A 25,949-nucleotide genomic window follows, 5' to 3' on the forward strand; every position below is an offset into this window, starting at 1 on the left:
GGCAGCGGCAAAACCACTAGATAGTGATTGTTTTTAAACCGCACCACTTCCCGTGCAACGGCACATGGGAGGGTTAAGGCTTTCGATTGGGCCACAGTTTACCTAGGCGGAGCCTGCTGGAAGGATCATATCTCTTGTGTGGTGCTATCGCAACTGCCACATGATACAGGGGTTGGTGGTACACCTGCTGTTCTGTACAGGAGTGGGGTATAAGGCTTTCATTGTAGGTGAGAGCTGTACTCTTGGGAAAGATAGGACTAGGCACCAGTAGAGCCCCAGTAAAGCAGCTAGTGCTACGGGTATGGGGCAGTTGGAAGGACAAGACGCCCCAATGACGGTCAATGTAAGTTAGCAAAAGTATCTGGAATTATGGCGGGTGTAAAAACGCTCGGACACACGATGTAGGCAAAGGGGACGAACATGGTTTAAGTCCTTGGGGGGTACATGATATCACGTCACGCTGTTATGTGGTACCGCAGTTGCTGCTCGGGGGGCTGGAGGTGAAAAAGATTAGGAGTAGTTTAGCTAATTGTAGGTATGGCACAGCAACAGTGGATTAGTTAGCAGCCACGTGGGTTGACGGCATTTGTTTGTGTTTCGTGGTAGCAGCCACAGAGATGACACAGGGGCTACAGGTGTTCAAATGGGTCAGCTGAGTTCGCAAGTAACTGGTAGGGGTTTGCAGTGAGGGACTCTATTACGGAACTCACTTGGTGGCCCGTGAAGAGACGGTGCGATAGACAACTTTTCAGTGCAGCAGGCTGTTAAGGGAATTTCCACCACGCAAAGGTGGTTGGTCGGGATCACACAGGGTCACACGATTTGACAGGAGGGGCAAGGCATTGCAAATTTGGAAGACATAAGAGTGAAGGTACCTAAGTGAACAGGGCTAATCAGGGGAGGTACAAAGCGTAGAAGTGAGGATACCTCAGGGGGAGCAGGCTGGACTTGGAAGCAAGAGGACACAGAGCAACAAAAGTTTGATCCCATGCTAGCTCTTGGAAACCTCGGGGTATTAAGTGCATTAGAAAAAACCTATCCTCTTACCAACGTTCCAAATGATAGGAAGCAGGTTAGGAGAGGATGGGAGAATAGGCCGGGGAGGCAATAAGGGCACGGATGTAGATGGATACCCTTGTAGGCAACCATATCTGGGCAGATGCTAGTGGGCATGGGATGGGACATATCTGAATTGGCCGGGGGGTGAAGGTTGCTGGGGCACTCAGGTCAGTGGCTGATCCACCGAGGTCAATGCACAGGAGGGCATACCCTACAAAACAGGTTGTCCAGGTAGGGTTATGGTGGGGTACCATATCACTGCAGGGACTGGTAGTTGCAAGGGCATTGATGCGGGGGAGAGGGCCCAGGCTATCCATAGGGCTGCAGAAAGTGGCCATGAAAGTTACTAATACACAACGCAATTTATTGGGCTGGCGCACATGGGTCAGTTCGGTGGAAGCAATATAACACCAGTAGTATGTGGCAAAAGGTGGGATAAGTTTTGAGCCAAAAGACAAGTCAGTATGTACAGTAGCTTCGGGTATAGACTCCACTACTCAGGAGTCGGACCAGCGCCTCTTGGGAGCCTAACACGGCAGGGGCGTCTGGTGGTGGCAACGAGGGCTCCGCTTCCTCGAACAAATGGCGTTCTCTCAGCCCGAAAACACCTGTAAGGACAGGGAGGTATCAGGCACGGAGGGTTGAGAGAGTTGTGTCCACGAAAGAGATGGTTGGATAATGCAAGGAACGGAATCGGACCAGCGCCTCTTGGGAGCCTTAAAAACGTCAGGGGCGTCTGGGGTTGGCAGCGAGGGCTCAGCCTCCTCGAACAAATGGCGTTCTCTCAGCCCGAAAACACCTGTAAGGACAGGGAGGTATCAGGCACGGAAGGTTGAGAGAGTTGTGTCCACGAAGGAGATGGTTGGATAATGCAAGGAACGGAATCGGACCAGCGCCTCTTGGGAGCCTAAAAACGGCAGGGGCGTCTGGTGGTGGCAACGAGGGCTCCGCTTCCTCGAACAAATGGCGTTCTCTCAGCCCGAAAACACCTGTAAGGACAGGGAGGTATCAGGCACGGAGGGTTGAGAGAGTTGTGTCCACGAAAGAGATGGTTGGATAATGCAAGGAACGGAATCGGACCAGCGCCTCTTGGGAGCCTGAAAAACGGCAGGGGCGTCTGGTGTTGGCAACGAGGGCTCAGCCTCCTCGAACAAAGGGCGCTCTCACCCCTAAAACACCTGCAGGGGCGGGGTGTTACCAGGCACGGAGTGTTGGGAGTGTTCTGCCTAGTAAGGAGATGGTTGAAGAGAAGGAAGCAGTTGGCTTCAAAGCAGTAGTAGAACCAGGAGCCGGTGGTACGAGAGCAGGTCAAGGGGGGACTGAGGTACCCCAGGATCAGGCACAACTGGCAAAGGTGACATCCCTGGTCAAAGAAGGATAGAAGGACTGCCACCGGGCAGCAAGGTGTACACAGAACTTCTAGAGCTACAATCTAGGAAAAGGGGGAGCCACGGTGGGCGGTAACCCACCTTTGGCGTGGCGGTGTTGTGGCGACCAATGAGAACAGAAAGACTCTGAATGAGCCATTGCTAAACCGGAAGGGGCTCAGCGCCTCCTGGGAGCCTAAACGGCGGGGGTGTCTGGCGGTAGCAATTGGGGCTCAGCTTCCCCCCAACTAACGGCGCTCCCCCAGTCCGCAAATACCTGCAGGGGCAGGCGGTTCTCAGACTCGAAGGTCTTGGGGGAGTTGGGCCTGCAATGGACATGGACAAAAAGGGGGAAGCAGGACGAGGAGCAGTCGCCGCATCTTTGGAACTATTTTCAATATCTGTTTGCTGTGGTTATATATATATGTGTGAAAATAAATCTGCGGCCTTGTTATGCCAAACCAAAGGAAAATGTCTCATTCAGCACCTTACTGGAGGGGAAAGGAAAGGGGCTGGCAAGAATGAGTAATGGGTGATGCATATGGCATAGCTAATGGACAAATGCCCAGGTTATGAAGGTGACGAACGGAGACCCGAAGGGAAATGGAGGAGGCACCCCGATAACCGGGGCAGGGCCCTTCCTCCTTCCGCTCTCTCATCCCTCCCCCCCCGCGGGGGCAGGGGAGAGGGCGGCAAGAGACAGAAAAAGAGCGCCAAGCGCTGCAAAAGCCCGCGAAGGGCAACAAAAGAAAGGGGAGGAGCTTGGGATGCATAAGCGGCGGGCACCCGGAACAGCAGCACTTGCAGCCCTTCCAGCAGCCGGGTGCCCGCCAAGCAGGAGAGGTTTTTCGTTTCCCACCCTCCCACCCTACAGCTGAGGCAGAGCCTGGACGTCGTTGTCGCAGGAGGACCAGGCGGTGTTGTGGCGACCAATAAGAACAGAAAGACTCTGAATGAGCCATTGCTAAACCGGAAGGGGCTCAGCGCCTCCTGGGAGCCTAAACGGCGGGGGTGTCTGGCGGTAGCAATTGGGGCTCAGCTTCCCCCCAACTAACGGCGCTCCCCCAGTCCGCAAATACCTGCAGGGGCAGGCGGTTCTCAGACTCGAAGGTCTTGGGGGAGTTGGGCCTGCAATGGACATGGACAAAAAGGGGGAAGCAGGACGAGGAGCAGTCGCCGCATCTTTGGAACTATTTTCAATATCTGTTTGCTGTGGTTATATATATATGTGTGAAAATAAATCTGCGGCCTTGTTATGCCAAACCAAAGGAAAATGTCTCATTCAGCACCTTACTGGAGGGGAAAGGAAAGGGGCTGGCAAGAATGAGTAATGGGTGATGCATATGGCATAGCTAATGGACAAATGCCCAGGTTATGCCACTGTGATTTCTAGCTCTGAAATCGAATACGTCATTTTATGATTGATTAAACGAACTCTGTCGTTAGCACTAAAATCAGTGTGGCTGTAACACAGTGTGGTGGGACTAATGGGATCAAATGTGCGTCATGTATTCAGCATGAATGTGATTCCAATTAAGAACAAGCATTTCCTATTTGGGCTGATTAAAACAAATGTGAATAAGCAGGAATGGTAAATGACTGCTGCTGTTATGCTCAGGTTTATATGCACTCGCTGTCTTACGCTGTTTGTGTGATCAGCGATTGCCTTTTTTAATGCCAGCATTGCTATTGGTTATACAAATGGTTCATGTTTTGAGTTCTTGTAGCACAGCTTAGGACTTTCTTGTAGTTCAGGTAAGTTCACTGAGTGGCACTCATACAAGATATCTAAGCCTGCTGCGTGTAAAGGGCGTCTGCTGTTCGCTGTTTTTGCTGCCTGCTGATACTGACCCAGTGATATCTGGAGACTTTGAGCCCTTGTGACTTTGGCATACCGCAGGAGCCACGGGTTTTCCTGTTTTTCCTGGTGGATGTTAGGGGCTGTCCCGGTCCACCGGGCAGCCCCACACTCGGGTCGGGTGGCACCCGACAACATAGACACTTGGCGGCGCCCATGCCGCGTACTCAGGGGTGGGGGCTCATCCCACCCGCTCCGGGACACCGGAGCTCCACACACGTGGCCAGGTCCACCTGGCCACCGCGGCCCCGGCTCTGAGGGCACCCAGGCCGGGGTCGCTCCCCAACCCGCCTCACATGGTTGGGGGACCCACAGGGACGGCGTTGCCCGGCAGGGGCACCGTCCGGACGGCGTTGCCCGGCAGGGGCACCGTCCTCCAGCTGGGCCCCGACCTTGGGCCCAGCACACGTGGCGAGGCACCCCCCAGGCACCAACACAACACACCACGCGGAGTCAGGTTCACTCGTGACTGCCGAGCCGGAAGCGGCTCGGACCTTTTATTAGGTTGGTCACATGGGTAACCATGTGACCACACAACTCCATGGAACGTACCATGGCCCCTCACAGGGGTGCCATGCAACACTCCTCCTTTTTCATAACAAAATGCAAAAACTCCAAAATCCCACCATGACTACCACTACTACTACTGGAGCCACTCTACTACTTTACACACCCTTTATTAACCTGGGTGAGTGGCTCTCATGTCCCTGAACGGCACCAGTGAGGGCTACTGGCACCACATAAAGCACTCGGAGCCTACAGGTGCGCACCACACAACATTGCCCACTAACTGGACCATTTTAAGCAAGTCCATGTCTGCCGGCTCACAGTCTTCCGGGGAATGTCACTCATGATGTCCATCTTCAGTATGGAGTCGCCGGAAACCAGCTCGCACCCTCACCAGAGTTCATTTAGGACAGTTACTACACGGTCACACACAAAACACCGGCAAAGCCGCACCTGGGGAGGCCCAGGGGCCACATCGGTCAGGTCCATAGCCTGGAGAGGAGATCGTGGCAGGGTGGCAGAAAAACCCTGTTCCTCCCTCCAGGGGCCTGGGCAGGCAGCTTGCATCCATCTTCCCATCGCGCCCCGGTGGAAGTCGGGTCCGCCTCACCTTGCTGCGGCCCAGGGCCGCCCGGCACCTCATGGCATCCGATGCCGCAGATCTTCCTCCACACGGGGGCAGCAGCACCAGACTTTTTTTTGGCGACGCCCCCTCCATTGTTACTTTTGCAGGCCCGTGTGTCTTTGGGCCTGCATTCTCATTTCCCCTTTTTTTTTTCTTTTTTTTTTTTTTTGCACGGCAGGCCCATGTTCTTGAGGGGCACTGCCGCATGCTTTCCTTCTGTTGGGGGGGGCAGACAGCCCACCTCACGGTGCGGCGACACCGCAATTTCACCCCCACACGGGGCGGGCAGCTTCTTTGCGGGCCCAGTTGAAACTGGGCCCGCTGCACAATGATGCGGCGATGTTCGCCGCTCCTCCTCCGCACGGCTCACAGACGGGGAATGGGCAGGGCCTCCATTGTTCATTTTTTTTTTTCCTGCGGGCCCAGCTGATGATGGGCCCGCCTTACGTTGGGGGCCGCGTCAGCTGTTGAGCGGCTCATGCCCCAACTCGGTGCCGCGGCCGATGCCGCTCCTCTGTCGGGGCCGCCTCAGCTGTTCGGCGGCCCCTCCTTTCAATCTTCCTCCTCCGCGTCGCGGCCAGGTCGCGGTGGAGGGACAGCCCACCTCACCACTGCGGCGGATGCCGCTCACTTCTTCCTGGAAGGGGGGGGTTGCGGGGGAGCCGCCTGGAGTCTCACTGCGGCCCACCGCCGTGAGCGTTTCTTTGTGGGGGCCCCATTCACCTCGCGGGGAGGACCCTCCTCCTCTCCGGGCGGCGGAGGCAGCATCCTCCTCATCCGTTGGGAGAGGAGCAGTTCCTTTGCAGGCCTGCATCACTCCTCCTGCGGCGATGTGAGCCGCTCCTCGTTGCGGCTGACGCCACCATCTGTTTCACCCCTCCCCCGCTGCGGCAGAGTCCGCTACCAAGGTGGGGGAGGGTCGCAACCACCCATTCGGCCGATGCCGCGGGCTTCACCCGTCTCCCTCAGGGGACGGGCAGGCAGCACGCCTTCTTCCTTTTTCGCGGGCCCTCTGGTGTGGGGCCCGCCACGCCATTTCTCCTGCGCGGGCCCCGTTGGAAATGGGCCCGCATCAAAACCTCCTGGGGGCACGCGGGGCCCCTCGCCTCGTCGCCATTGTTAGGGGCTGTCCCGGTCCACCGGGCAGCCCCACACTCGGGTCGGGTGGCACCCGACAACATAGACACTTGGCGGCGCCCATGCCGCGTACTCAGGGGTGGGGGCTCATCCCACCCGCTCCGGGACACCGGAGCTCCACACACGTGGCCAGGTCCACCTGGCCACCGCGGCCCCGGCTCTGAGGGCACCCAGGCCGGGGTCGCTCCCCAACCCGCCTCACATGGTTGGGGGACCCACAGGGACGGCGTTGCCCGGCAGGGGCACCGTCCGGACGGCGTTGCCCGGCAGGGGCACCGTCCTCCAGCTGGGCCCCGACCTTGGGCCCAGCACACGTGGCGAGGCACCCCCCAGGCACCAACACAACACACCACGCGGAGTCAGGTTCACTCGTGACTGCCGAGCCGGAAGCGGCTCGGACCTTTTATTAGGTTGGTCACATGGGTAACCATGTGACCACACAACTCCATGGAACGTACCATGGCCCCTCACAGGGGTGCCATGCAACACTGGATAATACTCCCGTGCCTTTAAGACCTCTGGCTCCGCCTATTCCAGGAAGCGGAGGGTTAAAAGCGAAGCAGACCCACCCTTGCAGCGTTAAGCCAGCTGCGTGTAAAGGGCGTCTGCTATTTGCTGTTTTTGCTGTTTTGATGGTTTTTCTGACCTGACCCTCCTGAGGATCATCGGGGTCAAGGGATCTCATTCGGCGAAGTATGGCTGGCTGACAATATTTTGGATCTACAAATCAAGTGATCAGAGGTTTCAAAACAGAGAGGAGGTAATAGTATACGTGTCTGTATTACTACGTTACCCCTCAGCCGAATTACATCAACATCGTAGGCGCTTAACACATGTGCCGGCTTACAGAGTGTAAAGGTACTTGTTAGTTGGCTGGTGAACATAGAGAAAGGGTGTAGTAAATGCGATTGACACCCGTGTACCTATTACCTGAGACTCCCGGCGAGTGGCTGGTGGTCTCGCTGAGTGAAAGTACCGGATTAGACTCTGACTCAGTGACGAACCGGATCACAGCGTGCTCTGCGATATAACAGTTCTTCTTACTGCAGTTGCCGTGAAAAGTGGCAGGAAAGGATTCCTTTGGAAAGGAGCATTCGAATGATGTATACAGTCGAGAGACTACAGGGGTTCTACCCCTTTGATCTCGAGAAGACCCCTTTCCTTTCCAAAGGCACAAGACAATAAAGACTATTCTATCATACATATTCTAGAAAAGCGCCTGCCCATCCTTCCTGACGTTCAGCAGTTAAAGTCTCCTAGCCATGGCAGTGCCGAAAAGTGCAACAAGGGTGGCGCATAGGCTCAAGGCGGTTTCCACTTCGGGACCACGAACAAGACAGCGTGCCAAGGTGATGTTTAGCAGCTCAATTCAACTGGAGCCTACACAGACTTCCATAGAACAAGCCTTATTTAAACAGGGGATAAAGAAAAATGCTCTTTCAAAACCTGAGTACAAAGTGACTTCTACCTCTATTTCATCGATTAAGCCAATAAGAACAGAACTCCAGGACTTGATACAGCTATCAATCCCCTCTGGAAGCCATGGTACAGATATCGCTACCCCTGCAAATGTAGCCATAACTATCCCAGAATCGTCACCCTCTACTCAACACACTGCCCAGAGGACGATTGATACAGCCTCTGCGATGAGAGATACTAGCATCATTGAAGAAATGGCTCCAAATAGCAGCAGTTGTCAAGGCGCTGAAGTAAATCTTTCACTGCATAAGAATATTGTAGCTCCCGTGTGAAATAAGGATGATGAGAGTGACTCAAAGCCTCACAACATGCAGCAGGAGATTGACACATTCACAATTACCTTTCATGAACCAGAGGGAACCCACGAGGCATCCTGTTTACGGGAGAGTGAACAAGGCAACAATGTACATCCCTCAAATAGCGCTGCTTCATTTCACACTACAAAAGATCCGGAGAGTAGCCTTCAGCTCCCACACGTACAGAGGTGTCCCACAGAGATCCAACAGCGACTTATGCAAACAGAAATAGCAATAGCCAATAAACTTGCATCATTTGCATTACAGGGGCTCAATTCTACGAAAGATGTGGGTCAGGAAATTTCCGTCTTTGCAGGGACACCTGATATGTCCAAAAAATAAAAAGCAAAACTTAAATGGCTTCAACTGCATGTGAAACAAAAAGAAGGTGACAACGCTACTTGTCTGTGTCCTTCCATCAAATCCATCAGAGCAGCCCATCTATCTCTAGACATTACTGAGATAGAATCTCTGATGCCTGATCTTGATAAAAGAAAAGAAGTCTTCGGCAATGTGTTAACTGAAAGACTCGCAGAACCACTGCCTGCAGGCTGTCTTGCCTCCCAAGATTAGCAGCATTGACCGTCACGATCTGCAAGCCTGCACGAGTAAGAAATGTAATTCTCACATTACAGCAAGGCTCCCCTATCCGCTCCAACATGGCCGCCACACATCCTGCGACGACTCCTGCAACGCTGACCGCCTAGCAGCCATCCCGCCGAACAGCTGATTGGCTGTACTCCCCTACTTACCGAGACCCTCCCGACCGGAGGCGGAAGCCGGCCGTTACACCAAAAGGGCCGTGAACATACGGGTCCTGTCTGCAGCTGTCCGCAGATGGCCGCCATCCATCCGGCAGATCATGCTCGCCCTTGTCATAGTAAGTACCATAATGTGCTCGGGTGCATCTTTGCATCTGTCTTTACCAGGGCCTAATACTGAATCCACACCGACTCAGGCTGCCTCCCTCTATGTCCTATGACCAGTCACCTGCACTGAAACATAGACTCCTGGAACTCTGTACGCCAGTATATGTGGGGGGCATTACTTACCTCAGCCCTACCCTTGCTCAAACATCCCAAGTGCTTGAACACAGACACACATTCTCCCTATACCTCGGAAATATCTCCCGGCACGACCAATGCTAAGTATGTCTGAAATGTGCATTAAAGCTTGGTGTTAGTAATGCCAACTTTAAAGTTGAATTTAGTTGGGCTTTGATTTGCATTTTGCAACTGCCTATTTTCAGATTAACTGTTAAAGTGGAATTTAGCTGTGTTTTTAGTCGCATTCTGCAACTGCATACTTTTAGGTTAAAGTTGAATTTAGCTGTGCTTTGATTCGCATTTTGCAACTGCCTATTCTCAGATTAACTGCTAAAGTTGAATCTAATTGTGACTGTATCCGCGCTCCTGAGTTTCTGTTACGTAGGCCCCATTGCCATACCCCAACCGTAGTGCGCTATTGACATTTGAACCTGGCTGCATAGAGCTGGTGATATTTGAACTGAGATGAGACAAAATTATACCTAGCCACGTCCGACGCTCCTAGCCTGCCCGCACCAGCTACTAAGCGCACCCTGTATCTAAACTGGTCTGCTAGGTGTAGCCAGCCTGCTTGGACTCAGTCAGCTAGCATATACTCTCTAAAACTAAACAAACTAAGTATCGCTGCACTAGATAGGACAGCTAAGCTACCTCTCTACGCCGCCTCCCTCATCATATTAGTGGCATTATCACTCCCCTACCTTACCATGCCTATCTCTCAACAAACCATAGGACCTATAGCAAACCAGTATCAAGAAGATACTACTACATATAGGCCCTGTAGTACCGCAGACAGAAACCTCAAACTTCGTGCACGTCTATCGAAATTGTACGAACTACCAGCAAAGCAAATTGAACAATTTAACCTCCTAAAAAAGAATATACAGCCGAAAATAACTGCAGAACACACTAGGAAAGTTCATATCCCCAAAAGACACACACAAAAATGCTCCAAACCTAACATTATAGCAAGTACCACGCTCACCAAACATCATCTCAAAGGTGCGCTTATAAATGCTAGGTCCATAGTCGTTCATGCAACAGAAATATCAGATATTATTCTTGCAGACCACCTAGACTTCCTGGCCATATCAGAATCATGGCTTCACGATGCAGCGGGTGCCGCCCTCTCATTAGCAGTTCCCGATAATCATACCATCATACGAGCAGACAGACACACCTCCCGAGGTGGGGGTCTAGCCATTATAGCCAAGATCAGTCTTGACATGAGAATCTCCACATCCCCTATCACGAAATCTTGTGAATGCCTCTCAGTCAAAATAGCCACCGCTAGCTCCCAAACATTAAACATCATCCTGGTCTACAGACCTCTAGGTCCTATTGGAACCTTTGCTGAGGACCTCTCCACCACCCTGTCCAACAATTTGAAAAGCACCTCCCAAACAATAGTGCTAGGTGATTTCAACCTAGGCTACAATGACACTAAGGACACCCAGTCCACAGCTACTGTGCTGATCCTAAAAGAATTGGGTTTCGCCCAAAGAGTGAACCTTCCCACTCATAACAAAGGTTGCATCCTCGACTGGATAGCTGAACACAACTGTGGAGTAACCATCACAGATACTGTTCCCCAGATCTGGACAGACCACTATCTACTATTATTTACAGTAGCAACAAACTCAGCCACAGCCAAGTCCACACCTGCCCCTCCTATACCCACGAGGAACAAAAAGCTGATGACCACGGAAAAACTGTTGCCCATCATACTACCATAACTAAACTCGCTCCCAGCCAACACAGATCCTAATGTGCTAGTTGATCACTTCAATGAAATTATGAACACAGCCCTAGATCACATAGCACCGCTCAAATTACGAACTAGCAAACCGAAAAAACATCTCAACTCATGGTTCACCCCTCATCTAAAAAATCTCAGGTTAACCAAAAGAAAACTAGAATCCATATGGAGACTCACTCCTACAGCAGAAAACAAACTGAACCTTGCAAAAGTATCATCCCAATACAAAAAGGATATCCTACTTGCCAAACAGGAAACATACAATACCAGAATATCCCAATCCAAATCAAGTGTCAGAGAACTGTTCAGTATCTTGAAAGAGCTGGAAACCCCTATCATTCCCCAAGAAAACTGCACCAAGGACAAAAAATGGTGCTCAGACATACAGTTTGCCCTTACCAACAAAGTAGTCAACCTACAAACTAAAATCACCCTTAAAAAAGCATCTCTCACACCACATGGCGCTCTCACCTCAGCACCCTTACCTAAATCTAAACAAGTAACACGATTCTGCTTCTCCAAGGTATCTACCATTGAAGTCGAAAAAGTTATCCTGGGACTCAAACCGTCCAACTGTAAAGGCGATCAATGCTTTGCCCAATTAATTAAGGATGCTGCGAGAGAATTTTCGCCATTCATAACTAAACTCATCAACTCATCCTTCACCACCGGCACTGTACCGAATAATCTAAAAGAGTCATGGGTCCTGCCACTCCTAAAGAAGCAAACCCTCGACCCAGCCATTCCCACCAATTTTAGGCCTATCACGACTGTGCCCTTTCTTCTAAACATTTTAGACAAAGTGGCATACATGCAAATACAAAACTTCCTTGAATCTAACCACCTGCTCGGAACCCGCCAATCTGGATTCCGCCCACAGCATGGAACTGTGACTGCCCTGATCGATCTCAAGGCCCAAATAGATCAATGTAGGGACAATGGCCAAGCAGCCTTACTCCTCTTGCTAGACCTCTCAGCAGTGTTCGATTTAGTCGACCATACAGTCTTATGCAGCCACCTAGACTCTGCTGCTCACTTCTCCAAAGAGGCCATAACATGGATCAAATCCTTCTTGAGTAACCGCACCATGAGAGTCTTCTCTCCATCAGCCTCAGCTGACCCGATCCCTATAACGTTCGGCGTACCCCAGGGATCTTGTGTGTCACCAACCCTCTATAACATATTCACAAAGCCACTCTTTGACGAAATGGATCATCTGGGTATCGCCTACACCAACTACGCAGGCGATACCCAGATCCTCCTTCCACTTTCAGGAGATTACGTCGTGGATCTGGCCTAAGTGAATAAAATCTACAGCATCGTTCAGGCATGGATGGCCACATATGGCTTATGCCTGAACGACAACAAAACTGAGCTCATAATCCTAGGCACCCCGACATACATAACTAAACTTAACCCCGACTATGCAAGCTTCATTATCGACGGGAATAATATCAAAGTGGCAAAGGAAGTCAAGACCCTAGGTTTTTACCTCGACACCACTTTAAACTTTGTCAAACAAGTCAATTCCCTAGCCTCAACTACGGCATATACTTGCAAACTCATTAGAGCCAGCAAACAATTCCTCTCCTCAGACAGCTGCATCACGCTTGCCAGAGCCCTCATACTGTCCAAACTGGACTATTGTAATGGTCTCTACATTGGGGCTAACAAACAGACTATTCACAAAAACCAGGTCCTCCAGAATAATGCCCTGAGAGCTGCTCTCAAGTTCAACAGAAAAGAGCATATTTCCTCTATAAGAAGAGAATATAAGTGGCTATACACTCAGGATAAAATCCAACTCAAAATTGCCTCCCTTACTCACAAGTGTCTTAATAACATGGCTCCACCCTACCTCATGGACAGGCTACACTTAAGAACCTCATCTAGACCCACAAGAATGGCCATTGCGAATTGCCTTCATGTCCCTCGCTTTAAACGTGCTAATATTGGAGGACACAGCTTCGCAGTCAAAGCAGCACAGCTGTGGAACTCATTACCACATGACATAAGAGAACCCCAGCCCTTCGTGAAATTCAGGCAGAATTTGACCAAGTGGCTGAGAACCAATGACATCTAATTTTCTCTGACCTGCTTGACCTGACTGTCCCCACTGGCGATCCACCTGCATGCCCCCAGCACCGATACTTCTGTCTGTATCTACACCATTGTATATTACTGTATTTATTCCACTGTATATTACCTCTACATTTTTAAGTATACCTACACCTGTATCACCTGTTTTCTGGACCTAATTCCAACCCTGTACATATTTTGCTTATTGTTTACTGTATTATGACCATGCACATGTACCTGTACATATTTTGTCTATTGTATACTGTACTATGACCATGTAGATGTACCTGCAACGAAGTTGAGCATATTCTTGTCTTGTGCGCCCTGATGCTCCAGGGCATGGCGCGCCTTACAAATAATAAACTAAACTAAACCGATATGTGCGCCAACTCCCGCGGCTACTGCTATGAAGAGCCAAAGGGTCCATTCAGGAAAGGGTAAGGTGGATCCAATGCCTGGGTCAATGTCAAATGTGTCTACTAATCAGTTCTTGTATGAATGTAAGGCACCCAACATTCCAACAGTCCACAACAGTCTCAATTGGAGTGAGAAACATCTGTCTCCAAGAGATGTAGAGGAATCAGAAAGAAAGCATGATATGAATGAAGAGCATGTTGGATGCCATCAACAGAGGATTCCTACAGCGATGCTGGACCTCCAAAACATGCTTATATCAATTATCTCTCATTCAATGATCCCATTCATGAAATAACATGAACCTAATAACGATATCATAAAGGATCAAGCCACCCCCTTAGCAATGATTGACAGTAAGCAAGATTACATAGAAAATTTCATTTCCAACATAGAGAAGCGTCTAGCCCAGGAAGCTGAACAATCGCGTAGTTGGCAAGGAAGAGATTGCTCGACAAAAAAGATCAGAGAACCAGCAATTGACAACTGACATGATCGCATGGCTGAAAGTTTTACCATCGAATCAATGAGCCTTACATACTCACAGGAAGCTATCAAATGAGGAAGTCAACCGCCTACATCATCTACTGTTGTTACAAGAGAAATTAGCCAAGTTGCGACTTCACAAACAAATATTATAGATGCCTGGTCCACAGTCGTATCTACCCTTTTACTACCCCAGCTAACGACAACCACCGATATGGTAAACCCATCAGTGTATGCATTTCAAATATTCCTGAAAAAGGAAAGGATGCAGGGATATCGAAGGAACCATCTAAAAAGGGGAAAATGCGTGGCAAACAAATGGGCTTGAGCGGCTTTCTGTGTAATATAACGCTTCGTCACAGGCAATACCAGCTGTCGGTCCATCAATTCATGAAAGATTGACCAAGATCATAAAAGATAATAAGATCAATATTAGCACACAGTGGACCACCTGCATGATACCTGTCCAATATGATCAATGTATAAGAGACCCTCAAATAGAAGATTGACTTATCAATATACATGAATTCATCAGAAACAAGTGAGACTGGGACGCAACCAATTCCAAATGAATCAAATTTCATCATAATTGATGAATGTCCTAGAGAGGACGAAGAGCCCTCAATTATACTGGAACTGTCATGCGATGAGATCTCAGATATGTCCTTAGATTGCACTTCCAGAAGTATATTGTCTCTAAGGACAGTGTCAGAAACAGGCGAGTCTGCCTTACAGGCTGAGAGCACTGTGTACAGTGGCACACCTAATTCACGAAATAATGTGCACTCGAGATGCCAGTCTGTTGAAAGGTCCAATGTATCACTTGCTGACCTAAAGCTACCAATGTTTGTTGATCCGATGATCCACAAACCTACCTTTAACATAAGGGTAGCAAGAATCCCTTCACACGACACGCAACGGGCAATGTGAAAGATCTGCTGATTCTGAATCGCACAAATGTGCTGCTCCTTTTCCAGGCTATTCCACAACTAAAAGACATCCAGTCAGCAGATATTAAGGTGGTGATTTTTGACGGAGAGAATCTACTGGATAATGTAAGAATCGAATTCTGGGAGATTACAGTGATGAACAGAATATTGGAAATGACAAAAACCCTAACTAAATTAGGATTTAACTGTTTGCAAATAAAGCAGACTACTCCTACTGGAAGACAAACAAAGGGCATTGCTGAAGTTAATTCAACATGTGAGAATGTGCATAGCGCAGACAATAGACATCCTGCACCAAACATATACTTGGAAAGGAATAGACCATCATTGACTGGCAAAGTGTCAGTTGAAAGTGACAGGAGGAGCCCAAGAGATCAACAACCCAGAAACCCCTTTCATGGGGAATTCGATGACAACCGAGATTACATCCCAGAGAGAATGAATCAAAACTCATAACCACTAAGTGTAGAGAACACTGTAACTTGGTCACTCTGCTCGTGGAACACGAGAGGCCATTCACATCTTCTTGATCAGCCAGTACCTGAATTGTCTCCATACCAAATTATATGTCTCCAAGAGACATGGCTGAGCGTTGCTCCCTGCTCTGATAGCTATATAATCTTTTTGAACCCGGCTATACACAAACCTCTAGGCCGTCCTGCAGCAGGACTGATCACAAAACCGATGCAGATTGGACTCTGGTATCATCAGTGAATGTAAATCCTTGGATCCAATACACCATTTGAAAGATTCAGGGTAAATTGAATCACAAGAATCTACACACGAACAGAAAGCCAGCTGCGAGACATATAGCTATTATGAACATCTATTGGAACCCAGTTGCAATCAACAGCGATAACTTCATAGACACCATATTCTTGACAATAGACGAACTAGGAGATACACATGCAAATATAGAGCTAATCGTCTGTGGGAATTTGAATATTCATCTACTTGATAATAAAGGACAAATCAAAGTCCAACACGAATTGTCACAACGTTCAAAAGATGGCACAAAGAGATAACTTGCTGAAATTTGATATTAATCAATAAGTCCAGAGTTGAAGGAACCATAATGCTACCGACTTGGAGCCGCGGTAATTCAGTGGCAACCATTGATGACATCTATATGTCATTGCAGCTTCATCAATCAATAACAAAACCAAATTATTCCGACTCTGAAAAGTGATCACAACATGGTGATAATGGAAGGCATTAATTTAGTCCATCAAAAGAAGAAGGAGCCTGCAATGCAACTCGAAATCAACCATAAACTTTTGAGATTAAAAATAAGCGCAATTCAAGCAAACAAGCTTCCTAGACTTTTTCAAAAAGTGGAGTTAGATGATTCAACAAAACTGCATTATGAATGGTTACTTGTGCCTTTTCAGAAGCCTCGTCCCCTTGCAGGCCTAACCTCGCATAAGCATCAGTTTAACCCTGAATTAGCTGATTAAAAAAAAAAAATACTCAGGAAAACCATAAGGATATTGAAAAAGGTTGATAACACTGAAAATTACCAAAAAATCAAAGAAGGCAAACAAGTCTACTCCAATTAGAAACAATCTCATATAATGGCGATGGTACAAAATGATGCGGAATCGATGCTGGCAACGTTCAAAAATTGGAATCTGAGAGACTTGTGATACCTTCTGAATACCAACTCACAATATCAACAGAAGCTGTTCTCAAATGTCTCAGAATGTAAGTGGATTTGTCATTTTGCCACTATATACAAAAAAACAATGTTGTGATGTTTATCAGCGGAAGCCCCCAAAAAAATGGAGTTTACAATGGGGAAAGGAAGATATTTGTGAAATGATACATCATCTGAAAGGGTCACAGGCTCCTGGGCCCGATGGCTTGTCTAATGCGACCCTAAAACAAGATCCTGATGCTTGGGCAAACATGATTGAGCAACTGTTGAAGTTGATTAACAAACTAAACCAGATTAAGTTATCATGGAAGAAAGCAACACTCATCCCAATCTTCAAACAGGGGGCTCGCGATGAGCCTGCCAACTATCGGTCCATAGCTCTACATGACCCTTTGGGCAAACTATTTGTGTTGTTTCTCTTGAATAAATTAAAGGAGTGAGCCAGACAAAACAACCGGCTCGCAACAAGACAGACAGGCTTTACTGCTAATGTTGGCACTAATATCAATCTCTTGGCATTAAATCTGATTAAACACGAAGCTCTGGCAACAAATACTACCATTTATGCAATTTTCGTCTATCTCACTATGGCATTTGATTCCATAAACAGGCAGAAATTATGGTCCAAACTGTCAACGTGGAAATGCCTGGCGGAGATAATTGAACCCATCAAACTTTTGTATTCTAATACATCAATCACAGTTAGACTTTCAAAAGATGGTGTAACAACTGCGGCAATCGAAACATGGAATGGCCTGAAACAGGGTTGCCCGTTGGCAGCCACTTTGTACAGCTTATTCACAGTGGACTTCGACGATAGCATCAATGATCCCGCTCTAAATCCTCCAAAAATGTAATCTGTTCCAACACCGTTCCTAATCTATGCAGATGACATCATATTGATGGATAAAACAAGTTCCGGTCTAAAAGTGAGTCTTCCGAAAATGGAAGACTATATGGCCTTTAACGGCTTAAAAGTCAATCCTAAAAAAGCGAAATACATGACCTTGACAAAGCAGCATCCAAAGAAAAAAAAGTAATGTAAATTTCTAATTGATGGCAAAATAGTGGAGGAAGTGTCCATCTTTAAATATTTAAGAGTCCTAATTAATCAGTCCAAGAACTAGAATGAATGGGCAGCCGACATAGAAGGATAAATGCAGTCACTGGCAAGACTTTGAAACCATGAAACCATTAATCACCTTTTATCGTCAAAAGGTGATCCCCATTATTACATACAGGAGCGAAGCCATTTTGGGTGCATACAACATTAATTGGCAAAAACTGGAAGCCATATTCTGGAGGAAAATCCTTCGGTTACCAAAGAATTGTCTGATGCCGCGAATAAGGCATGAAATCGCAACACAATCCTTGGACTCTATTGTCTGGTGGAAGCAATTCGATCTTTTGCGAAAAGTCCTTTCCGATGAAGAAACACCATCCATTCATATACCTCGGAGTACGAATGATGCATTGAACAATACTAAATTGAAACTGTGGGTTAAACAACTGAAGGAGAAACTGTTAAAAGAAGACATTTCTTTAGAAATGTTAATATATCGGCCACAACATGCCAAAGTAAAGCTGCAAAGGAATGATTGGCTGAAGACTTGTAAAGACAAATCAAAGTACTCTATGAACATCCATTATGATGCGGATTTAAGAGCCATCAATGAGCCACCTGTTTACTTATGCTTATTTCCAGACCCAAAAGTTCGAGATCTATTCTTAAAGATCTGACTGAATTTACTTCCTACCCATGAAAGGTTAACTGAAATTAGGCAATTACCATTCTCAGAAAGCCACTGCCGTGTTTGTATAGTACTAGATGTACCTGAAACATTATATCATTTAATCATGGTTTGTCCGGCGCAGGCTCATAAGAGAGCCCTATTTGGTACTTTATTTTCGAATTGCAACATATCAATTAGAGCCTGCTTCAAGATGGGATCAATTGCTGAGTGGGCAAGACAAACAAATAAATGTTTACTCTCACGCCAATTCATTGCTAATTAGACTTGGATATGAAATAGTCTGATTGACTATGATCACAGAGAGATCCGGGATGACGATGTGGAGCCTGTTTTTTTATTCCCCTTTCTTTGTTTGCTTCCTAATAATAATGTTGTGTGATATTTTATTGAAAATTGATTTGTATGAAGTGTGGCAATTAAAAATGTATGTATAAACTATATCATTTAAATAAATAAAAAAATCGATCTCCCCATGTCACCCCGCCCCTTTCCTCCCCGGAAGCCCCATTCCTCAGCTTGAGATCTGACGAGGAATTTTAACCTGTTTGCTATAGCGACATTTAAGCCCTGCTTGTGATGGTGCTTGTATGTACCATCTCAAGTCATCGTATATCACTGACTGATAACACAGTGCCATTTACTATGAACAGGGCTGCTTCTAAATTTGCTTCTGTTGCACTCTTGTCTTTCTTTCATTTTTGCGAGTATACTGTTTTAAGTATATGTATAAAGTTTACAAAAAATGAGCTGTTTTTTTTTTCATTTTTACACTAATTTAGATCTTGTAGCACTGCCCGATTTCGGAGCTGGAGCCATGGAGAATTGGGGGTTAATGACTTTTCAAGAATATGGACTGACAGTGGAGAAGTCTGAGAAGCAAGCAATTGCGAAGGCCTCCATAAGCCTGATTGTTTCACATGAGCTAGGACACCAGGCATGTGGTAAAAACTCTGAAACACACACACATATATATTTATTTTGATACATATGCAATGATTTTCATATATAGGAAACATATATTGTTGCCTTATATCTAATGTTAGTGTTTTCCAGTTTTTTATGTATAACAGATAATGACAGTCATTATACGTTTGCCGGTCTGGGAACTATGGTACCGGTAAGCTTGCTGGTACCGTAGTTCCCGGACCGGCAAACTACGAGTTGTGCTCACGGGTGCCTTTCTGCCCACCAGGTCTGACCTGGCGGGCAGAGCGGCACACGTGAGCTCACCATGTCGGATGCACCGGCACCATTTATAACGCTGCCGGTGCATCCGGCTTCCCCATTCCCATTGAGCCCTATGGGGCTTAAATGGGAATGGGAAGAATATTTTCCGGCCCTCAGGAATGGGCAAATACCAGGTCCGGCAATGCCATAATGATCCGGTTATTGCCCATTCCTGGGCTCCGGAAAATACCGGGGCCAGCCGTGCCTGTATTATAGGTACGGCTACAGCCAGCCTCCTAATGAGGCCCAGTGTTTCATTTTTACAAAATGTGATAAACAATATCTCCTACAATTGTGCACATTTGCTAAACAAAATGTGTAGCCTTGTTTTCCAGACAGGAAATGGGGCTTTGCTTTTTGGAAGAGTCTTGAGTTATGCTCTTTTTCTGTGTACTAAGGGGGTTAAGGACATGAAATCATAGCAGTTCAGGTTTTGCGTTTGCTAGCTGTGGACCCCTGTGCTTTGCATCACCTGGAAGCACAGTCGCCCCTCCGAAATAGAGCATGTGGAGTCCTGCTATGGCCTGAGAAGAATCCAGGATAAGGTAGGCCTTTCTCCAGAATCAGGGTGCTGGAATCTTTTTTCTAGCAAGATTCACACAGCCAAACTGACTTGGGTGGGGATCTGCTTCTCTGTATTGCAGGGATGGACTGGCCTTTAGGGAACTCTGGAGATTTCCTGGTGGGCCTTTGCACCCTGGCCCTCTTTTGTGTGGTATTTCCAAATGTTCTCATAGGAAAAGCATTGGGCTTGCTGAAAATGTGTCATATGGGGCCACTTTGAACATTATTTGCAGGGCCTCTTCTGGTCCCCAGCAATTATTTCCAGGGCCTCTTTTAGTTCCCAGTTCACCCCTGCTGTATTGTGTCTCATCTCATTTCTCATCTGGTTAAAGACAGATATAGGAAGTACTATTTTAAGTCACTAGTCCTTTATTCCCAAAAGGGCCGCTGTTTCACTAAGTTCCAATGGTGAGCACAGGACCCCAGAAATTGGGTCAGACATGTTTTCTTTTGTAGGGCAAAACTCTCCCCTCAATTCACCTCCTCGTGTCACTCCCATTCCAAGTTGTTTTTCCCCTGAGTAGTTCACTTTATTTAGGTATCTAAATGTAAACAAGTAGAGCTTCAGAATGACTGCTGCGTTTCATGAGCTCATCACTGCCCCTCCCTCTGCAATCCTCTTTTGACGTTCCCCCATGTATTTTCTAGTTAGACTGGGTTTAATCACATTGTCTTATTCTTAGCCCCTATCGTGTTGGGCTCGACTCATATTCTAGTTTTGGCTATTTGGTGGTGCTTTTGTGCCACGTGAAAGCCAAAACAAATGGCATATGAATAGAAAGTATGGGAGAGATGAGATGCAACTGGGGGGAGGGATCACATCCGCTGTGTGTTGTTTGGTTATGTGCCAACCCCTACGACACAGATGGCCACAGTAAGGCATATGTGCCTTCCGTCTCCGCCCAATTCGCGCAAAACACACCCCATGGGATCGCCTTGTGGTAGCTCTATCATTCATTTACATCACCACAATGACTTATATGTTCCCTACATACCCACTAGTTACTTGAAAACTAACAAAATGTGTGAAAGTTAGCGTTTGCAGTTCTATATCATTGGTAATATACACAGTAAATATAAGCCAGTTTACTATGCTCAATATACAGTGATCGAAGTGAGCGGGAGCGGTTGGGAGTGGTGCTCCTCTACTTTTTTAATTACATTTTAAAGCTCCTATACTTTTATTTTAAAAAGAAACCGTTCCGGAATGGTTTTGTTTTAAAATAAAAGTGAAGGAAGACGCTGCAGCTTGCACTTTCAGTGCACTGCACTGCACGTTCCCCTAAACAGCAGGTGCAAGTGTTTGGGAGTGTGTATTGTGTGTGGGAGGGGACGTGGTGATGGAGTTTGTGGGGAGTGGGGTGCAGGCCAGCAGGGTACATAGTTCCACTACTTCTTTTCGTACACTTCGACCACTGTCAATATACCCAGATAGTTTCTGTTCATTGGTGTCATTTGCATGCTTTCACTGTTCACTGCATTCAACAGGCCTCTCCTGTGGTCTCCGAAACTAAAAGCACCAAGTACTCCAGTCTTTGAGCTGTCTGCACGTCCCCGACCAGCCAGTGCTCACTTACCAGTGAAGTTACGTTTCGTAGAGTTCATGTCTTTCTTGTCTAGCCTATTGAAATCACTCTGCAGGGTTGTGCTTGTTTTGGGCTTTTTTTGTAGGGATGTTTTCCAGTGGGTTAGTGACAGGCTGCTGCAAGCTCTGGTCGCTAGTGACTGAGCAGAATGCACAGGTTGGAATTGTAAGCAACCATAGGGGTAACTTGATGAATAATTCTTGCATGGAATCCTCCCCATGACTCAGCTGTGCTGAATCACTGGACACAAATACTATAGTAAAATATGATGTTCTACCAGCGGCCATTGCCTCACCTCAGTATTCCAGGCGTTCCTATGCCAGTCACACACAATGGCTCGTGGGACAGAAACTCTCAGACGCCCAGGAAGGACGATGGATTAACCAGCTGCTGGTTATTACCTTAACGTGTATTTTCCAGCCCTCTGTAGAAATATAAAGGAACGAGTTTCAATCTGGGAGCATCCAAAACCTCCATACACAATACCTACACCAACGATACCGGCTTCTCCTTTCCTGTCAAGTATCCGCAGGATTCTAGGGAAACAAAAACCTGAGCCTTAAGCAGGGCCAGTGGCGCCTGGAGAGTCCAGACAGGCAGCTCGGTAAAAGCAGTGCCGAGCAGCACCGAGGAAAACCAAGGTGAATTCAGGAGACAAATGTGAATCTGAGGATGGCGGCCGCGGGGGAGGGGGCGAGACTGACGGACGGGACAAGCCGACTGCAACAGTGACATTGCTTGGCATCTTCTCTAGTCCTTCCTTCATTATTGTGTCCATTTACGCCAGCTGGAAGTGCTCCTATCGTCCTGCCGGGGGGCATCTTCCAATATGTTCCTACGGAGGATACAACATACAGTGTGCAGGATAAAGTGTGATGCTTTATTGTTGCTGTGTTTCTGTCTGTGGCTTGGATATGTTTTTAAAGAGGTTGCTTTTTTTATGAATAAAGCGTCCAAAATGGAGTCCACGTTTTTCCTCGTCTTCAAATAGAGGTGGCCTTTAGAAAGCTGAGCCTGAGTGAGGCTGCAGTTCTGTGGAGGCTAGGTAGGCACTTGGCCACTTCTTGGTCCATAATTCCCATACTCCTGCATGATTACAATAGCTGCTTAACAAATTTGTAATACAAATGTCCAGAGTCTGTTTAGTCTTTGTGGCTTAGTAGGCCGCAGCTTTATTACGTATACAGAGCAATCAGACTAAATTCAAATCTACCTCATGATTGTCAACACTGCAAAACACACTTTGGCTACATTGTAAATCTTAAGTAGAGACCAGCTGACTAAATCACAAAATCCTTGCTTCCCCCTTTTTTCAACCATCTCCATATTTATTTACTAGGCCAAAGCTCCCCCAAACGAAAGTGTCCTTGATCTGCCTGTCTTGTAGGAGATCCTGGGCTGGAGGAGCGCCATTCATGACGGGGGAAGCTGAGCTCTATTCCCTTCATAAAGCCCCCTCGCCGCTGGGCCTCAGAGGCAGGCCGACCATGGAAGGAGCAAAAACCCCTCCTGATTATTACCAAGCTCACTTCATAGTCTTTAAAGTCCAACTGGTGGCTTGCATACCGCCTTGTGAATGCGACGGTTGCTTCAACATGAGCGTGGTACTTGCCGCTTGCCCGTAATATCATTCTTTTGTGGGATGTATTTACCCATGCATCCGAGCCCTACCTCAAAACTGTGCAGTACTGACATGGAAAACTCATGATGGCCAGAGCTTCCCAGAAAATGCACAGGGAAATGCATGAAGAATAGGCTGCCACTCATTTTTGCCGATGTTATGGGCACAGAAGGACACTGCCTAAAACCACCATTGGACTACCCGCACAGTAGTCTGAAACCATTGGGAATGGCAATGCTGATTGCCAAATGCAACCTAGAATTGTGGGGAATTCATTTTCTTAAATCCCAAAAATGGGTGCAGTACCAGTGCTCACCACTATCCAAAAGCCGGCAGTTTAAAACCACCCTGTGTTTCTCTGAAGGCAAGCCAAAGTGCCTATTTCAAACATTGCAATATGTGCAAAATATTTACTGAACACCAGCAGACATTTGGTAGAATGGAGTTTTGTGTGCCTACAAAATCTGGGAAATGAAGAGCCCAGAAAAATGCTTATAACAAGACTGGCTGCGCTGTGGATTTCAGCAGTTTAAGTTGCATTGGACTGAAAGACACTACAAATCTAAATGTTCAAATTGACTGAGTGACCTACTTTTGAGTGTCACATAGGTTGAAATTGTTTAAATGTCATAGTTTTAAACTTAGAATCAGCCTTCTAGCTGCATATGTAAAAAAATGTCTTGACTTAGACTGGGGAACAAAAAGTGACATTTTATCTGAAACCTGGCTTAAGGAACTTGATTTTGCTTGGCAGCTACCCCCACCAGGAGTGAAACTTGAGTCACCACTGTGTTCCCAGGCCAACCTTCCTTTTGCTGCCCACACTAAGGATATGCCATCTATCTGATAATTGAATTATCTGTGCTCTGTAGGAGAGTAAACAAAGCCCTCTTCACTCAGGCAAAGGTTTTTATTACGCAGTCGTAAAATGTAGCTTCCTCTTGGCAGGAGCTGGGAGGGGCACTGCCTGTGAGAGCAAGCTGGCTTGGCAGAAACTGGAAAGACTGGTTTCTATACCATGTGACCTGGGAAACCACACCCCTTTGGAGCCAGAACATAACTTTAAAAAGATGAATAACTCATAGAGCGGACATGTGAAAATTTTATAAAGGACACCATAATTCTTGTGATTTTTCTGCCCACATTTTAAGAGGTTTTTCGACCCGGTGGCATGTTCAGGGGGGTGTCAGCGGAAAAGTGGATATAACTCTAAATGTATGCATGTTAAAAATCTGAAACTTCATAAGTTAATGTCCCTACTCCCTGCGCACATGTATGTAAAGTTGGGTCAATGTCAGAAATTGAAAAATCAGTTAAAAAGTGAAATATGTGCCATTTCTGAATGCAAGCTCCCAGGAAGAGCAGAGTTTGAACAGGGGATACCTCCTGTAATGCATGATGGGTGCATATGATTTTAAAACAATATGTACCTCTGCAAATATGTATTTGTTTCAAATCTAGATTTGTGTGTAAGTTGACAGGAGGAGTGGACTTTCTGCAGGCTGTAAAATGACATCACGCTGACTCACAGTTCATTCCCCAATCAAATGATAAATGGAAGTTTGACCAATTAGAAGCTGAGAGAGAGGTAGGGTCAGTGATGCTAGAACACACCCACATTCTAAACACATAAAAGCAGACAGACAGGACAGATAGAGACTTTCCAAATCCATCTGCAGCGGGACGCTCTGCCGGAAAAATCCATACTTACCTCCATCAACCTCCAGAAAGCCAAACTAGAGACTTCAATCTATCCAGAACTAAGAGAACCAGAGAGAAAGCAGTGCTGTACCCAGAGAGACCCAGACCAGCAGAGAGAGCTGACCCAGATCACTGTGAAGTGCAGAGGCCAGACCAGACCAGACCAGAGTCCAGTCTAAAACCCTGACCAGATCCGTGGCGAGGCCCATTTCACTCAAGAATATAGTGTGAGTACCTAGAAAACTGTGCAGAACCAATCTCTTAGTTAAAATAATATAATTCAATCCTATTTTAATCTAAGTAGAACTGTCTCCTAACTGTCACCTGTCACTTGTAAAGCTGTCACCTGTGATTTGCTAGTTGCAAGCTGCACTTGTCATTTTGAGCTTTTGAAATTTGCAAACCCAAAAACGACCTTCACAAAATCGCTCATATCTCCGCAACCGTTTGTGCTAGAGACTTGCAATAACTTTCATCTGAAAGGTTAGAATCGTGGCTTTCCTACGAACCTAGTACCGCATAGTTTTACCGCAATCGCGGAACACGCATTCGCGAATTTTACCGCGATTTGCAAATTTCTTCACATGTAAAAACTGCTGCTGCTTGCCTTCCATTTGCCAGAAATTCGTTTAACCTGCTAACTATCCCTGCATCATTGCTAGTGTGAGTCTGGACTAATATTAACTAGATACCACTCACCCTGAACCTCTGAAAGGGAATTAAAAAGCATTTCCAGCATATTTCTCATCCATTGCTAGCACATATCAAAGCATTTGG

The 25,949-nt window shown here is 47.0% G+C and overlaps 1 protein-coding gene across 1 annotated transcript in view; it reads left to right on the top strand.

Moving 5' to 3' along the window:
- Nucleotides 1-25,949, top strand: part of LVRN (laeverin) — a 933,533-nt gene that overhangs the window by 285,718 nt on the left and 621,866 nt on the right. Inside the window, exon 5 of the mRNA XM_069625536.1 lies at nt 19,253-19,407. Coding sequence (XP_069481637.1) covers nt 19,253-19,407 — 155 coding nt within the window. The remainder of the gene's footprint in view (nt 1-19,252; nt 19,408-25,949) is intronic.

This window comes from Ambystoma mexicanum, chromosome 6p (genome assembly GCF_040938575.1).
Source record: "Ambystoma mexicanum isolate Mex_15411 chromosome 6p, UKY_AmexF1_1, whole genome shotgun sequence".
In the NCBI taxonomy this organism is placed as follows: domain Eukaryota; kingdom Metazoa; phylum Chordata; class Amphibia; order Caudata; family Ambystomatidae; genus Ambystoma; species Ambystoma mexicanum.